The following is a 17,559-nucleotide window of genomic DNA, read 5'->3' as shown; positions in this document are numbered from 1 at the left end:
GCAGCTGACACATAGCAGCTTTTTTCTCTTTTTTTTTCCTTTACCTAAAGTAGGTAAAGTAAATCCATACTACATGTCAAAAGGATAGTATAAATTGCTATATGATAGTTTCAGATTATATATAATCCTATTCTTGATCTGTTTTTAAGGGCAATGCTTTAAAAGTTGGAGACCTGTTAGGGTTTCTGATGTGGATAATTGTGCTGTTAAATTCCCTGATTTGCTGTTGAAAATTCAAAGTCAGGTCCCACCACTAGAGCTGAGTAGATGAAAAGCATTCACCAAAAATGCTTTGCAGAAAGGCTTCTAAGTAGGGATCTGGTAAATACATGCCATCTGGCATCTGCATGTCTTGAGATCCTGTTGAAACCAAGTCTTTCAGATTTTTAATGGAGTAGTTAGTTCCTTCACAGCTTGGAACTGATAGCTTGGGCTGTGGCCAACTGAGAAGCTTTGAGAACGCTTGAGCTTTCTGGGTTTAACTTGCTGTTGTTGTAGGGAAGGCTTTGATTGAATGTAAGACCACTACATGCTGTGTTTATCTGAACTTAGGATACGAGAAGTGCTGCAGCTAGCTCTTGTCGTGCATGTCTGCAAGGTGTGATCACAAAATACTGTGTGTGTGTCTTGATATCTAACTCATATTTTCATGCATCATAATTAGCAAAGATACAAAATGCAGTTATGAAGATAGTGTGAAACTTGCAACTACACTTTTTAGCCACAGGAGGGGTCTCTAGTTTGGTTATACTTAGCAGGTACAGACATGTCTGGAGGAAAAAAAAGAAAAAAATACACGGCTGGAAGCTGTATGCAACCACCTCTCCTATTTTTGCACCACTGAGGAGCACTAACTAATGAACTTCGCTAATGCACCTGCAGTGCTGCCATTATGCTGTATGCTTCTGCGTAACTAAAGTTGCCTCATTCTGTATAAATTCCCTTTATTCTACAGTACAACTGTGACCCGTTTTGTGTGCTGTCCTAGGTTATCTCTATAACATAGGAATTTTCTGCATGGCCAGACTGGCTGAGGAGGTTAGATCTGAGTTGTTTAAATGTACTGTTGGAAAATAAAGGTAACAAATACGTAATTCTTCTTAATTTGTCTTAAATGGCTGGCCTGAAAGAAGGAGGTAGTAGGTTTTTCTTATTTGGCTTGTTCTTAGCTTTGGGGGGGTTTTCGTGTTCTTGTCACTTCTCAGGACAAGTGATTGCGGTTGGCTGGAAGGAGATGCTAGTTGTCATCTGCACGTGGCCGTGTCCTGTGGTCAGGAGTTGTTCAAGCTCTGGTCATAGCTTTTCAGAGATTTCCTGGCGTATCTCTAGTAGAAATAGCCGGTTCCTTTTGCGCAAGCACGCAGTACGTCCTCGTTAAAAAGGGCTGCTGCTGGCCACGGTCCAAGACAGGCTCCAGAGTTAGTCTCAGGATCAAGCATTTGCTGCAAATGAGGTCTCTCTATATTCAAATCTCATCTCTCATGTTACGATCATCATCGCTCTCATTGACTGAGTGTTATCTTCTCCAACAGAAGCGTAATTCTTCAGTCCAAGTGTGGCTGCTTGGATCCAAGGGCACCTATCCTAGAAGCACTGATATTTGCTACTTCTGAAGATTTAACTAGTCTGCAGCAATACAAGGTGTACTCAGCTGAATGTTAAAATGTGTGTGTTGGGGGGAGTGTTTATTTGTATTTTTTTAACTTGCCAGACCTGTTTGTTCTTGTGGGAAGAATAATACAGCCCTGCATTACTGCGTACTCTACGTACTGTTTCCAGAAATGCTCCAGATCTATGCCACTACCTTGTGGAAGACTTGCTGTAGGACTCAGTTATTCTAGGGGTCGCTTACAGTGTGAAAGGAAGGGGGAGAAGCCAGCGATTTATCCTTTCAGACTTTAAAATAATCATCACTTCCAAGGGAAATTTATCCCTAGGAAAAGAGGACAAAGAGAAGGGCGCTAATCCCCCTTTAACGGAGAAAGAGCAGCGCCCGCTCGTTCTGGCCACCTTCTGAACCACCTCCTCTGGCCCGCAGTACCAAGCGATAGCTGCAAGGCTTTGCCAGCGGTTAAAGCTACCCTTGGACGCGCCCGTGCACCGCTCGCCCGCCGTGCCCGCGCCCCCGCCGTGCCCGCGCGCGCCCCCGCCGGCGGCGCGCGCGCGCGCTCCCGCTCGCGCCCAGGGCGCCGCGCCCCGCCCCGTGCGGGCCGGCCGTCACGTGACCCGTCCTTCGGACTGCACCACCCGCCCCGGGTGGGGGAAGCGGGGCCGGCTCAGGGCCCAGCGCCTGCCGTGGTGGCAGGAGGCGGCTCGTCCCTATCGCGTCCGAGGGGTCGAGGCTCTTTGAGTCCGCGCGGCAAAGGTGAAGGGGGCGGAGAAGGGAAGGGAAGAGCCGCCGGCCAGAGCTTTATCGCTTCCCCCCTGTTTTTAGAGAGTGGTTCTGCCCACCGCCTATGGAACGGGCAGCCGTGGACTGAGCCACTGCTGCACCGGGGGGAGGGGAGGACACTGGGGGAAGCGGCGAGTGGGGCTCGGCTCCGTACGCGCGGCTCAGAGCCGCCGCCGGCGCCACTCCGCCGCGCTGCCCCGCTCCTTGCCGCCTCTCCCCTTGCCGGCGGCGCGGGCGGAGGTAGGAACCCATCTTTCCTTCCCCCCGCCTTCCCCCCGGTGCGCCGCGTAGGGATGGTGCAGGCCGGCGGGTAGGTGTGTGTCAGGCGCGCGGAGCCACGGGACGCGCCGGGGCGGGGGAGCCGGGAGCCGCGGTGAGCGGGCGGCGCGGCCGAGGGGCCCGGCCGCGGCGGGCGGGCGCTGCGGCGCCGCACGGGGGTCCCGCTCCCGCGGCGCCCCCGACGGGCCTGGGGGCATCGGCCTGGCCCGCTGTCACCCCCGCCGAGGCCGAGGTGGCCGGGCCTGGTCCCAGCTGAGGGGAGGCCGGGCCGGGCCGGGGACCTGCTGGTTCCCGCTTCTCTGGGGCGGGTCTGAGACCCCTGCGAGCAGCCGGCCCCGACCCTGCTTGGCGGAGGGGTCGCTGTGGACCTGCCGTCGCTCGGCTACAGGCCTGGGAGCGGGCCGGAGCGGAGCAGGGCCGTCGGGGGGGACGGTGGCCCGGGTTGGGTCTGCCCTGTGGGGAACCTGCCGTCAGGGCTTTGCTCAGCCGGAGGGAAGAGGAACTGAACGCCTAGTCCCTTCAGCTGAGCTTAACCCCACAATCTCCCGGAGGCACATAGAGCAGGACTTGCGCCGGACGGGCCTAAGGGGTGTTTCAACGTCCGTCTGTTTTGATGCCGTGTGCTGCCTCCCTTTCCTGCAGGAGGCCTGACTTATGTGCTGAGCTCTCACTATGAATGCTATTGTTGCTCTCTGCCATTTCTGTGAGCTCCACGGCCCTCGCACCCTCTTTTGTACTGAGGTTCTACATTCGCCGCTTCCTCAAGGCGCCAGCAGCGGGGACGTCTCTGGGCAGAATGAGCAGGCGGAAGAAGAAGAAGGCGGCATTCAGATGAGCAGTAGGATCCGCTCGCACAGCCCAGCAGAAGGTGCCAGTGCTGACTCCAGCAGCCCAGGGCCGAAAAAGTCAGACATGTGTGAGGCAAGTGTGTACGCATGTGTGCAGGCACCAGTAACCCATTGCTTAACTAAAGGGCTCATGAATTCTCTGATGCAAATTGTATTTCTTAGGAGAGAAAAAAAAGTGTGATTTACACTCATGTTTGGATGTTGCTGACAGTACTAAAATGTCTCCGAGTCCCTATAAACTGTAATAACCCATGACAAGATGTTAAGGAGCTGTTGTTGTGCATAAAGACTTTGTCAAAGTGATCTTTTGAGGACTCTTTAGCCTATGTTACCAGATTTTCCAGTGGCTGAGATATGCCTCACTCATTGTTGAAAGGCATCTGCTTCATTAGGTTTAGGTTTGGCCGTATATTAGTAGACTTTAACAACAATATTAGACAGGAAATAGGGAAAAAATCCCTAAAGTAACTAAAATGATAAAGAAAATACATGTTCACAGTTGTTCACATGCCTTGCCTACTATTAGAACCTTTTCTGAGCTACTTGGTAGTTACCTTCTTTCAGATAGTAGCCATTTTCACTAGGATAGTTGGTTTCACAGTTGCTGTTAATGTCTAACTGAATTAGACCACTTATAGAATTCCTGATCAAACTAAAAAGTGGAAAAAGAGCACAGCAGCTGAGGAAACATAGCTCATAGGATGATAGTTGAGGAGCTGGGTTCAAATTCTGATTTTGTCTCAAACTTCCTATGTCCAGCTTACTCTTACTGAGTACCTGCATTCACATCTGTAAGTGTAAATATCACTTCCTTACCTTTTGAAGGGAAAATACAGAGGTCTTTGGAAACCTTAGGTAGTTGCATGCTTATTTACGATTGGATTTTGCTTTTCTATCTTCAGGGTTGCCGCTCTCTTGCAGGAGGACATCCTGGATATGTCAGCCATGACAAAGAGACTTCAATCAAGTATGTCAGTCACCAACACCCAAATCACCCTCAGCTGTTCAGTATTGTGCGTCAGGCCTGTGTTCGCAGTCTAAGTTGTGAGGTAACTGTCTTGGAGTGCAGAAAGAAAACTTCTCTACGAGTTTATGCGTTGTTTTGAATCCAAGCTACTGCTTTGCTGATCTTAAGCCACTCTGTGCAGCCGGAAAAAGGAAGGAGTGGAGGTGGAAAGAAAGACACAAAAAGTCTCTTCATTTCAGGACCGGTGGGAATTTTCAGGGTTGATCTTTGATAATCTTCGAGGTTTCTTCCTCTCGCCTTGTGACCTTAGGAAATTCCTTTTATTGTTTTTGTTCCTATGCATTTATTGTTTTCCTAAAACGTTGAAATCTGTTGCTTGGACAAGAAATGTTTAATCTTTGTAGACTGTTTATGTTCAGCATCTCATAGAAGGGAAGGGAAACCTTACAATTTAATGAGGGTTTGTGTGTCACAATCAGCAATTCCTTGTGGATTCTCAAAATTATTATAGTGGAGCAGAACTGAATTCTTAAAACTGTTAAAATGAAGGTTACGTGTTTGGAGATCTGTTTGTCCATGTATTCTGGATAGCAGCCTATAAAAGGCTTGTTTAATTCGCTAGGTAACTTAGGCTTTGGGGAAGGGGGCATTAAAGACCAAAAAGCTTTGCTCAAGCAGGTTTTTAATTTTTCAGCTGTGTGATATGCTGAACTAGTTTGGTGTTTGTGTCCCTCCCCTTCAGGTCTGCCCAGGACGTGAAGGCCCTATTTTTTTTGGAGATGAACAGCATGGCTTTGTGTTCAGCCACACCTTTTTTATCAAAGACAGCCTGGCTCGTGGTTTCCAGCGCTGGTACAGCATCATCACTATCATGATGGATCGGATTTATCTCATCAACTCCTGGCCTTTCTTGTTGGGAAAAATCAGAGGCATCATTGATGAGCTTCAGGGCAAAGCGCTCAAGGTGGGTCAACGCGGGGAGTGAGTTTGGCTCAGCTTTACTAGAACTTTATGATAGCTGGTTTGCAGATGAATCAGAAAGCTAATCCAGCTCTCTGCCGTCGGGAAACTCATTAAAGTTGACACAGTGGACAAAAGGAGAATCCGCATCTGGGCATAGGAGAGGAGGAACAAGCTTCAAGTCAGTTTAAACCAATTGTAACATTTTTCACAGCCCTAACTGCCAGACACTGGTTTCCTTAGAAATTGAAGTAGCTAAAGTTGTGAAGAAGAACATTTTGGGGAGCGTGGGTGTTGCTTGATGATAATTTTAGTCAGTCTAAGAATAAGATGTTCCTTTCCTCTCTTTTCCCATAACTTACAATGTCTTTTGGGTTACTATCTGTGACATGCCATTTTTGCCTGTTCTTTTGTCTCAGGTTTGCTTAAGCATTTTCTTTGTTTCAGTCTCTTTTACTGCCCTTCTTTTGTGACATAGGTGTTTGAAGCAGAGCAGTATGGGTGCCCTCAGCGTGCCCAGCGGATGAACACAGCGTTCACTCCCTTCCTGCACCAGCGGAATGGCAATGCAGCCCGCTCCTTAACATCACTAACCAATGATGAAAACCTGTGGGCATGTTTGCATACATCTTTTGCTTGGTAAGGCCATTTATGTTTCTAGCTTCTATAACTCCTTCAAGAATAGAAAATTCTTATGTTCTGAGATGGTGGAAATGTGAATTGAGTGTCCAGGTGGTTGTTTCTCGGTTAGTAAATTGGACTTTGTGAAGTAGTCCTTGAGTGAGAGGGAATTAAGCACAGAAAGACAGCAACCTTGGTGCCTTTAGGTTAAAAGTTCTCTTGTTGCTGGGAAGTAAACCTATTAATGTGGTTGCTAATGGAAACCATGTTTATCTAGATGAAAAGGCTTTATGGTATGGAATATAGTATGGAAGAAAGCAAGAAAAGATGTTCCCAGCCCCAGTCTGTTGTGCCTGGGATTCACACGTGAAATACAGCGGTTGTTCACATGGAGGTGCCCGTGTATTGTGAGATGCAGCATTTGGCATGGTAGCATGTCTGTGAGATTCCACAGCACATTGCTCCAGTGCCTGACTTGCTCATCAGACTTCTCTGGAAAGATGCCACAGAGAGGGCTGCAACATTGGCATGTGACTTGAATGGGGGATGAGTGTTGCACAAATTGCAAAACAGTAGACCTTACAGTGACTGAGTGGCAGTAGTTGTAAGAAGCGTTGATAGTTACACACAGAGGAAAGCATCGAGAGCTGCTGAAAGGAATCACAGAGTGGCAGTGACCAGATTTTTTGTTAAGCTCATGGCACTGAGTTTCTTACAAGACTCTTGTACCTAGCAAGTAGGCTTAATAAGCACTCCTCTTACTTTTTCAATGTTTCCAGGCTTTTGAAAGCTTGCGGTAGCCGACTTACAGAGAAGCTTCTGGAGGGGGCACCAACAGAAGACACCCTTGTTCAGATGGAAAAACTTGCAGGTGAGACTAAAGTTTCCAGAGCTGGAAGAGCCGTTGAGAATACTTTGCATAGTGAAACGTCAACTCTTCCATCAACATCATAAGTGTAGCCATCTCTTTCAGGCTTTACCTTTGTGGTAGTCTGTGTAGTAGCTGATGTGTTCTCCTATATGTAGATAACTCTGGCAGGAATGTGAAATCAAGGCCCTTGGCCTGATAGGCTCCTGCATGCACATTCGTTGTTTCCCACTCCTACAGGAGCATTGCATCATCGTGATTATTGTTCTCTCTGGCTGGGTTGGCCCTCCCAATGAATGTCCATGGCCAGAAGAATTTACAGTCACAAGATATGAAGCTTTCTCCTTTGTCATTTTTCCACAAAATTTCTAAAATAAAAGGATTATAAACTTTTTCTACACTGAATTATTTTATTAATACATTTGGACTAGAATCTAGAAAGCTTTGGCTGTGACCTTTAAAGGAAGAATAGAGAATACGTAGCTGGTCAAAAGATTCGACATCATGTTCTGTAGATGAAAATTTCTTTTTGACCTTTTAGTGGTTATCTTACATCTGAAGTGTGACACTTGATTATACTTCTTACTTTAGGTGTATCTGTTATTAATGCTAGCATTTTCAGTTACTGTGTTTGCTCTATATCTGAGCACTGTCTCCTCACACCTAGCCAAAAACACTTGGCTGCAGGATGTGTAGGCAATTCTGAGGCAGTTCCCATTTCTGGGGAGCACTAATTTTTATGACCACTCTGCCTTTTTTATCTAGACTTGAAAGAAGAGTCAGAAGGATGGGATGGTTCTGAGGAAGAAGAGAAGCCTTCTGCCCAGACAGATGTTGTAGAAGGGCAGGAGCTGTCTAAATGTCCATCTGAAACATCTCTGATGCCAGATTGCAACAGCTGGAATGTAGCTCACAGAAGGCTGTCTGTCTTTCGTTCCCTCAGGCACATGAGACAGGTAAGAGGAGCACACTTACACTCTGATATATGCTGTTTCAAAAGCTAACAACCTTTTGGTCTCCTGTTAAGGTTTTTTTAAGAGATTTTTTTTTCCTACAGTCTGCACTTGACTTCTTTCCTGTTTCTGTGTGCTACCTGCTTTTGCCTTGCTAGTTAAATGAGTCAGCAAAGAAACATGAAACAGTTTGGTATTTGAAAGCTAGTGACAGTGTTAACTGCATCTCTGAGAACTCTTCTTGTCTCTGAGATCATTGTCCTTTTGACTTGGTCTCTAGTGATCACGTGGGAGGTCATCATATGATTTCTCTCAAATTCTGTAGTTACCCTATTCTGAAGAGCAATGACAAAAATCTAATTCAGAGATTGTTCAGCACCTTCAAAGCCAGATTTTATTTTCTTATAACAAAATTGTTTGTGAGAAAGAAATAAATTATTTACAAACAAAACAAAGGATTCTATGCAGATCTGGCTTTTCTTCAGTGCTTACAGTTGCCTGGATGAGGGAGAAGGTTCAGTGCATTTGTTTCACACTCTCTTTCTCACCAACTTGTTTTCCTGGATACTCCTGACAAATAACCTCCCGTGTTTTTGATTTTATACTGCTTTATATTTTTAGAAAATAGCACAGCAGAAGGAGACTAATCTGGAATGTTTGAAGCTATCACTGTGCCACACTGTATTGCAGATTTGTGTGTCTGTAGGCTTGTCTAGGAATATTGTTCCATCTTTCATGACTGGATCATTTTTGTGAACATAATCCAGAGCAGAGAAATGTCTGAAAGTTGCTCCCATCTAATAGAAGTTTAGTCCCATTCCAAATGGGCGTGTGTCCATTTTACTGAAACCACAAACTTGGCCAAAAAGTGGGCTAATTCATGCAGTCTTTCCCGATTTGGAGAAAGTTAGCAAATAAACTGTTGTGCTATTATTGAGCTTAATATTGAATTGAATCTTTGATTAGGCACATTAGCAAAGTGATATTTTGCTGCTGTTTGTTCTTAAAACCATGGATGGAGAGAGTATTGTTTTGCATGACAGTCTGACACCTTTATCTCTTGTCAAAAAAACACTTAATCTTGGTTTTGTGGTTTAGTTCTCTGTGCATAGAGCTTGCTAAATTTTCATGTTTATTTCTACTTTTTCTTTTGTTCTAGCAGTTTTCTTATGAGGCAGTCATGTTTTTAATAGGCCAAAATGAATATTTCACTAATTTTCATTACCAATGCAGAATGGTTTTGTTTCAGGTTCTCGGAGCATCAGCATTCCGCATGCTGGCTTGGCATGTTCTGATGGGGAACCAGGTCATCTGGAAAGCTCGAGACATGGATCTTGTCCAGTCTGCTTTTGATGTGCTACGGGTAGGAACTTTTTTCTTTGCTTCCTGCTGCATATTTTTACATAGATTTCTTTAGTAGTCAAGCATTCATAATGTCTCTAACATGTAATCTTGTGGAGAATGTGTTCTAAATTATGTGGTTTTAAAAGAAAAACAATCGTCTTGGTTGTCTTCTGTGTAGGAACTACATAGTTTTCTAAGCCAATTAAGATCACCCAAATCAGCTGAATCTGCATCAGCAATGCTCCAAGCCTTGGTTGGCCCTGCAAATTAGGGAGGAAATTGTGCTTTACTGCTTTAGTTCCAATGTTTATCTTGACTTATTTCCTTCCTTTTCTAGACTATGCTGCCTGTCGGTTGTGTGCGGATTATCCCCTACAGTGACCAGTATGAAGAGGCATATCGTTGTAACTTCTTAGGGCTTAGCCCACATGTACAAATCCCATCTCACATATTATCATCTGGTAAGAATCTGTTGCAGAACCGTCTCCTTTCCCTACTCTCTTGTGTTAAAGGACACAACAAATTTTGTATATATAAAAATACTGGCAGATAATCTAACAACACTACATGAACTAAAACCAGTGCCACTTCATTTTTTCCCCTGTATCTTTTACCTGATTGGTAGTTGAAAGGTGTGATACCTGCTGCAAGTGCTGATCATAGCATAGCTGACAGTACTGCTTCCTAGTAAGTGAGGGTTATTGCTGGACCAAATATTGTAAGCTGACTGAGTCATACTTTCTTGGAGCAGGAATGTAGCTGTATTTTAGAGTCTGAGCTATTTCAGTTAATGTTCTTCTGGGCTTTTGCTGCTCTAGAATTTGCAGTCCTAGTGGAAGTTCGCACTGCTACCCGGTCCAGTCTCTACCCAACTATTTTCGATGATGAGCAGTCCCTCAACAAGTATGAGTTTGTTGTCACCAGTGGTAGCCCTGTTGCAGCAGATCGAGGTAGGTGCTTTGAAAATGTAATCTTTTGTCAGAAGAAAGCTGTAGTACTGAGATTAAAAGAGCATCTCGATCTTTAACTGTTTTTTGTGCTGTTCATTTACTGGCCCTTCAGAAAGTCTGGGTAGAAAGCCAGGTCAGTATACAATTAGGGTGTTTAATTTAGGATTTACTGCTTTTTGGTGAGGTCTAGAACAACCTGTTAATTATAAAGGATACGTTTTACTAGATCAGTTCATTAATTTTCATAAATGAGAAACAGATTCTGTAACGTGGGTACAGTAGCAATTGTAGTGGAATTTGTCTCTAACCCACAATGAGCACTTTTTGTCCTGAAGTATTTGTTTATGTTGTTACATTAGAATCACTCACTGCTGAATGAGTCTAGTTTAATCTAAGCAAATGAGGACTATGACATTACTCATCTCCCATGTTCTACAAGATAGATGAGTATGACTGATACAGACCTTTGTTTTTGCAAACTGTTCAAGTCCTCAAATGCGTGCACATAGATGTGGCTGTATTCAGGTCAGTCAGTCTTGTGTTTTCTGGAAAGTCTTAACTTAGATGAATTGGCCTCACTGCCTCTCTCAAGACAGGAGGCAGTTGGCTAACCCTTCCTGCTCTGCCCTCTAAAGTTACAGGTGTAATGCAGAGCAAAGACTTGCTCTTCCTGTGCTCCAGCAGCTGCTGTAGGTCTACACACACAATTATAACATCCTAATAATACACAGTTAGATATCTTTGGAACCCCTAAAAGCTCAAGCATGTTACATCCAACCTGCAGCTTGTCCAGAAGCACTGAAAAGTCTCTTTAGCACCACCACATTGCACTTACCAGGCCATGGACTCCTGGGAAAATAGCCTCCTAGGAAATTCTGAAAAGAGGTCCAGGAAAAGAATGTGCTGGATTGATTGGCTTGTTTGTTTGTTTGTTTGTTTGTAAGTACCCTGAAATTGCCCTTATTAAGAACATAAAGGTGAGAGTAAGGGGAGATTTTAGTCACTGCTGTTCAAATGTAACAACAGCTACGTTCAGAGACAGATGCATAAAAATAAAGGGAAAACACATTTACATGCACAGGTCAGCTGCAAGTTAGTGTTCCATGTGATGGATGGTCAAACAGGATGCATACCCTCAGGATGGAAGTGCAGGTTTTATCTTCATTTTCATTTGATATATTATGCAAAACTTCTGCATTTCTACTAGTTTTTGATTTGAGACTACATACAATAGAATCCAAGCAACTTCCATTTAACAGTGGGTCTGAATAAAACAAAGGCCCCTGAACCTGTGTGTGTTTGTGTGTGTTCTGGTATCCTTCACAAAGTTAGGTTTTGCTTGTTGGATCAGATGTTTTTCTAGTGGGATGATTTATAACTCCTCTTCCACGGAAATTAAATAAAGCCAGGCAGCTGGGGGGTGTATTTTTCCACTTTGTAAAACAGGTGGATTTTTTCTTGTCTTGGGAAACAATTTGGCTTGATAGTTCTCAGATAGTGATCTGTATTGAAATTGGCTGTGCTGTTATTAATAGTATAGCCTTCTGTATGTAGAAAGAACTGCATTAATAACCAGATGGAAGTACTAGTGAAAAATGAGTGCAAATCATTGCTCTGGGACAGATTAAGAGGTAGAACAAACATGCATTATAGATTATAGAATGAATAAATGGACCAGTCCTTGCTAACAGTTAGTAGTAAAGGTACAAAAAGGTAATCTGTATCTTCCAAGTCCTGCTTCTCACCCTTTCCCCCTCTTTCTGTTCCTGTAGTTGGCCCTACCATCTTGAACAAGATTGAAGCTGCTCTGACCAACCAGAACCTGTCTGTAGATGTTGTGGATCAATGCCTTGTTTGCCTGAAGGAAGAGTGGATGAAGTAAGTGCAACCGCGTTGTTTTTGATGAAATGGCTTCAGCATTAACCCTGGGATGTTTTTTCCAGAGTACAGGACAAACTTGTAGCCAGTTAACGTTAGTCTTTAGAGTAGTAAACTCCACTATTCGCAGCTAAGAATAATGGAATTCTACTCTGGCCCAATTACCTCTTTTGCTTTTGGTGGCTCTCAAACTTTATGCTTCAGTTCACGCATCTGTAAGTTACCTACATGACAATACTTGCCTGCCTTGCATAGATTACAACAATTAAATATGCAAATATATTTGAGTCTGTCAATGTATACTACATTCTAGTGCAGACAACATGCCAAACAGATGTCATGGTTGTATCCTCAGGCACTACATTTCAAATATGCAAGTAGTTAAAAGGAAGACTGGCCAGGTGAATTAATTCATGGAACTGTTATGATTTTAACATTTACTTGAAGGCCAGGTGGGTGCTAGATGTGCCTCCCGGGGAGATTCCCAGTTGTCCCAGTTAATGGTTAAACTTTTCTCTCGAATGAAAAAACAGACGAGTTATGAGTATTACTAGTTAAAATGGGTACTAATTTTCCCTTTTCCATACTCCTCTCCAGCTTCTTCATTTAAAGCCTGAAATAGTTTCCTTGGAATATTTTTTTAAATTTCTGTTGACATTTAGTTGCAGTAGGCACCAGCAGAAGCTACCACTCACTCTGTTCATACTACTGTTTGATGCGTACAGATCCATTGTAATACTGACAGGAATTTCTTGTTTCTGCAGTAAAGTGAAGGTCCTCTTTAAATTCACTAAAGTGGACAGCAGACCCAAGGAGGACACCCAAAAACTGTTGAGCATTCTGGGGGCTGCAGAAGAGGACAACGTCAAGCTTCTGAAGTTCTGGATGACTGGCCTGAGCAAGACATACAAGTCCCACCTGATGTCAACAGTTCGCAGCCCAACTTCCTCGGAGTCCCGGAACTAAGGGGTGCCCAGCCTCACTCGCTGCCCTCGGATACCTGCAGGGAACCCGGAGTTATCACTGCTGAGCCTGCAGCGTGTGCATTAGGTGCACAGTGGAACTTCACTGTTATTCTTGTGGTCCTCAACTAACTTGAAGAGTGACTTGAGTCCTTTCTTAATTGCTGTGAGACTGGACTAGTAAGTGCTAATAAATAATGCTGCTGTCTGTTTTGAAATTCAACTCTAAATCTAGACTTGCAAACTCAAGACTAAAATTCAGCAATGTGCAGAGAACCAGCATGAGTTAACTAAAATCGCATTCTGTCATCATTAAGCACTATAGTGTGGCAGTAGATCTGTTTTAGATTTCATTGTCAAGACTTGGATACCTGTGACAACATCTGCAACTCCTGGAAATGGATATAACTAATCTCTTTGAATCCCACATAATATATTCTAAAGGTCTGAGAGAAGATGAACCAAAAATAAGTGACAAGTCACAGGGCATGGATCACATGTAAATTATTCAAAACCACTTCATGCTCAGATTTGTGAAGAGACTATTTCTGCTGTAGCATGTCAAGAGTATCCTGTTGGAGTCATGTCACTCCAGTTTATTTATTTATATCGTAACTTGAGACAGTTCTAGCATTTGCTTTGTAAATCTCGTCTGGGAGGGAGAATTGTAACATAAAAATCTCAAAATGCAGTCTACTTGCCTCTCCAGAGGCTGAAATACCTTGTTTTGCCTGTGGTTGCAAAACTTCCGATGAAGATAACCTCTCCAGGGTAAGGTCTCTGGTATTCTTCTGTCTTCAGAAATAATTTTCTAGCTTTCTAATTAAGTTAAGCAGGAAAGATCTAACCTATCAATGCTCCATTGCTATATAACCGTATATTAGCCTTTTCGAATGCTTACTAGTTTCATGACAACATTGGTGCATTTTTTTCATTCCTGAACAGATATTCCTTAATTGTATTATAAGGAATTACTGTTTCTGTTGTGAAGTCATTTTTTTTTTCTGGATCATTGTTGGGAAAACTTGATATCACCATAGACGTTTTTAACAAGCTACAGGCAGGTTTTACCCAGGTGACCTACTACACTCATTCAAACGAGCTCAGAGGGGATGTTCCAACTTGTTCACAAGTTCTGTTCTTATGTATAAAATATGCACGTAGCTTTTATCTGGAACATCTGTAAAATGGAGACAGGCATTAAATCTCATTAAGAGCTATTTTTGTAAAATGGATAAAGTCTAGCTTTGTCTTAATATTTAAAGTAAGTGTGTGTGTGTGTGTCTGTTTTGGGACGGAGGAAGCAACGGTTAATCTACAGAATAATTTCTGCATCTCAGTCTAGATGTAATTTACAGAATTTAGTAGGTCTTTTCCTCTTAGCTTGCTGTATATTGGTTTCTTACACATAGGCAGCAAGAGATGCTCAGATACATTAATTTAAAATGCTTGATTCTGGACATTTACAATCACAGAATATTTGAACAGCAAACAGACACTTAAAAATAAGCTTTATTCTTTTACTTCAAGAATGAACTAGATATTTAATTTCAGGGTTCACAAAAAGGTTTGCACTTCCCAGACATGAGACAGAAGAGGCACTCAAGCTGGATCCATAGGAAAGAAAGCTTTTAATAATGCATACATCTTGCTTCCGACATGCTAGGGCTAGAAATGAGGAAAAATAAAGCCTACTACTAGCAAAACAAAAGTGACGGAAGTAATTGTGAAAACATGGACTACTGAATTAGAAATTCTAGTAGCAGATGTCATCCCTGTTTTGGCTGCCAAGAGGAGAAAGTTGAGAAAGTGACTTACTAATCACAAACATTTTTTCAGCTTAATGCTTCAGAAGATTCTGTGCCCACTGATGAACTAAGTTCTTTCCTTTGATCTAGTACTTCCTCTGTTTGAAAGCAGTTCTGGTCCAATTCAGAGCTATGTAATGCAAGAGGTAAGACATTACGTGGTATTTAGGACCTTGACTCCTAAACATCTTTCATGCCTACTCTTTTTTTAAATGTAGCTCTTAGCAACCTAGCATTAACAACCTAGTCTGTATGTAGCACATGGTGTGTAAATATCCATTAGCAAAGCCTGTTTTGGAACAGAGAGGTGTGGTTTCTTTCAGAACAGCACAAGGGCGATCACAGGATCAAGGCTGAGACTTCATGGTCTGTTACTCTGAAATTAGGTGCTGATACAAACAGGACCGGAGAACCTCTAGGCAATATACTAGTTATGAACCACAGTATGGAAACCACCAACTTAACACTTAGAAAAAAGGGGAAGGTTACTGAAATCTATAAACCCAAGGTGCCTGCTTAGCTGAAAAACAGATGTTCTTGCCTGCCGGAACAGATCTGTATTCAGGATTACCAAAGCAGTTTCCTGGGCAAGTTCTCACAGCTCTCAGATTAGGCTATGGGCGCTCACTTTGCCGTCAGCGACAGCTGGAATGTGCATGCTGCTCTTAGCATAACTTAAGAGCATGTCTGCAGACATCTTTCACCATCCTCTTTTCCTCCAAATGATATGCCTTAAACTGATTAAAGGAGGACATTTCTTTATTCCGGCACTTCTGCGTGGCTGAGCACCGCACGCCTGCAAGCAAACAGAGACACGAACGCCTCAGCCGGCGGCCTGACAGAAGGCGCCAGCGCCGAGGCGTTTGCTCTGGCTGTGGGTACAGCGGAGCCTCCGTGCGGCGGTTCTGTCAGCCCCGTCCAACCCCGGGCAGGCCAGCACGCACGACGGCCGCCTTTCAGACCGCCTCGGCGCCCGCAGCTAAGCCCGCGAGCCACCGCCGCCCCCCTGCCGCGGAACCCGCCGCGGAGCCGCCCGGCAGCGGCAGGAGGGCGGCGGCTGCGCCGCGCACCCGCGCCCGCCGCCCGCCTGCCGCACGCGGCGGCGCCGCGCATGCGCGCGGGAGAGGCGCCGGCCGTTGGTGACCTCTGCAGGCGATAGAGGCGGCGGCCGTTGGTGACCCCCTGCGGGCGGGAAAGGCGGCGGCCGTTGGCGACCCCTGCAGGCGGGAAAGGCGGCGGCCGTTAGGGACCGCTGCGGGCGGGCGAGGCGGCGGCGGCGGCCGCGGCCGAGGGGAGCATGTGGTCGGCGGGGGCGCGGCGGCGGGCGGGCCTGGCGCTGGCGGCGCTGGCGGCGGCGCTGGCCCTCGAGGCGCTGGCGGCGTGGCGGCGGCGGCGGCAGCCCGTGCGCGAGGTGCTCTTCTTCCCGTCGCGCGTCACCTGCACCGAGGCGCTGCTGGCCGAGGCGGCAGCCCCCGGCGCCTGCCGCTGCCCGCTGCCCCGCGGCGACTGCCCCCTCAGCCGCCTCCTGCGCCGCCTCCTCTCGGCCCGCCGCTCCCTCGAGATCTGCCTCTTCGCCTTCTCCAGCCCGCAGCTGGGCCGCGCCGTCCAGCTGCTCCACCGCCGTGGCGTCCGTGTCCGCGTCGTTACCGACGCGCAGTACATGGCCCTCAACGGCTCCCAGATCGGCCTCCTCCGGCGCGCCGGTGAGGCATGGGGCTGGCAGCCCAGGGAGCAGGGCGAGGGGGGCCCGTCGGGAAGGGGGAGCAGTCAGCGCAGCTGGTTGCCTGACCGGAGGGTCTGCATGTGGCCCCTCATGGCCGCTTGGGCGCTGCACAGCCCTCTCTGTAGGTGCTTGGGGGGCTCCTGTTGGTTAAAACTGACTGCTTGACTGATGCCTTTAGCTTCATTTCCCAGCATATTGTTGGTATGCGTTTTTAAGACATGAAGTTACCTTCTAGAATAGTTGAAGGAGTCAGGGAAGAGTTGTCACAGCGTTGGGCTGTACTTCTGAAGAGGAGACACTGGAAAGGTTTTTATGTCTTTATAGGGATCCCAGTACGTCATGACCAGGAAAACGGTTTCATGCATCACAAATTTGCTATTGTGGACAAGAGGATGCTCATCACAGGCTCCCTCAACTGGACCACTCAAGCTATCCAGCACAACCGGGAGAATGTACTGATAGTGGAAGATGCAGAGTATGTGAAGCCTTTTTTGGCTGAGTTTGAAAGGATTTGGGAAGAATACAATCCCATCAACTATACATTTTTTTCCAAAGAAAGTAAGTGATTAAACTGCTTCCCAGAGCTGGTAGAGTACTTAACAGGTGGCATTCATGGATTTTATTATTATGTATAGATATCAATGTATGATCTGTTTGGCTGTAATTTAGCTGCTCTGCAGAAGTGAAGTGCTTTCTACCTGAGATGTTACAGATCCATTGCATACTAAATGAATCACTCAACTGTTTGCTAAGCTATTTTGTGAGGATAGCTATGATAGAACTGTATTGATAGAGTTCAGAAATTGAAGCAGTCTCAGTACTATGCCTAGGAAAAAACAAGGTAATGTTTACATGGTGTTTCATATCAGAACAGTGAAACAGACAGTTATCACCTTGTGATACTGCAGAATGGAATTTTACACCAATGGTTCCTCTGCACCAGTAACTCTAAAAGAAGAGTTAAGAGGACTGTGAAGAAAGGTCAAATTTATGTAGAGATTAAGCA

The 17,559-nt window shown here is 45.3% G+C and overlaps 2 protein-coding genes across 4 annotated transcripts; both read left to right on the top strand.

Moving 5' to 3' along the window:
* The first annotated feature begins 2,508 nt into the window (after window positions 1-2,508).
* Window positions 2,509-14,286, top strand: FLCN (folliculin). 3 transcript variants are annotated; one of them, XM_062587942.1, is made up of 12 exons: window positions 2,509-2,632; window positions 3,314-3,592; window positions 4,422-4,568; window positions 5,229-5,450; window positions 5,925-6,085; window positions 6,847-6,938; window positions 7,701-7,891; window positions 9,138-9,251; window positions 9,570-9,693; window positions 10,051-10,182; window positions 11,955-12,060; window positions 12,825-14,286. In XM_062587942.1, the coding sequence occupies exons 2-12, from the start codon at window positions 3,344-3,346 to the stop codon at window positions 13,024-13,026; spliced, it is 1,740 nt and encodes a 579-aa protein (XP_062443926.1). In that variant the 5' UTR covers window positions 2,509-2,632; window positions 3,314-3,343; the 3' UTR covers window positions 13,027-14,286. The 3 variants fall into 3 exon arrangements, with proteins under 3 accessions (XP_062443926.1, XP_062443925.1, XP_062443924.1); XM_062587941.1 differs by lacking the exon at window positions 2,509-2,632 and adding an exon at window positions 2,722-2,765; XM_062587940.1 differs by lacking the exon at window positions 2,509-2,632 and having other exon boundaries at window positions 2,867-3,592.
* A 1,841-nt stretch (window positions 14,287-16,127) lies between these two features.
* On the top strand, window positions 16,128-17,119 carry PLD6 (phospholipase D family member 6). The gene is made up of 2 exons (XM_062588629.1): window positions 16,128-16,533; window positions 16,878-17,119. The coding sequence occupies exons 1-2, from the start codon at window positions 16,128-16,130 to the stop codon at window positions 17,117-17,119; spliced, it is 648 nt and encodes a 215-aa protein (XP_062444613.1).
* Window positions 17,120-17,559: the final 440 nt, after the last annotated feature.

The sequence above is a fragment of the Rhea pennata genome, chromosome 15 (assembly GCF_028389875.1).
Source record: "Rhea pennata isolate bPtePen1 chromosome 15, bPtePen1.pri, whole genome shotgun sequence".
Lineage (NCBI taxonomy): Eukaryota > Metazoa > Chordata > Aves > Rheiformes > Rheidae > Rhea > Rhea pennata.
This window is presented reverse-complemented; position numbering and strand designations above follow the sequence as displayed.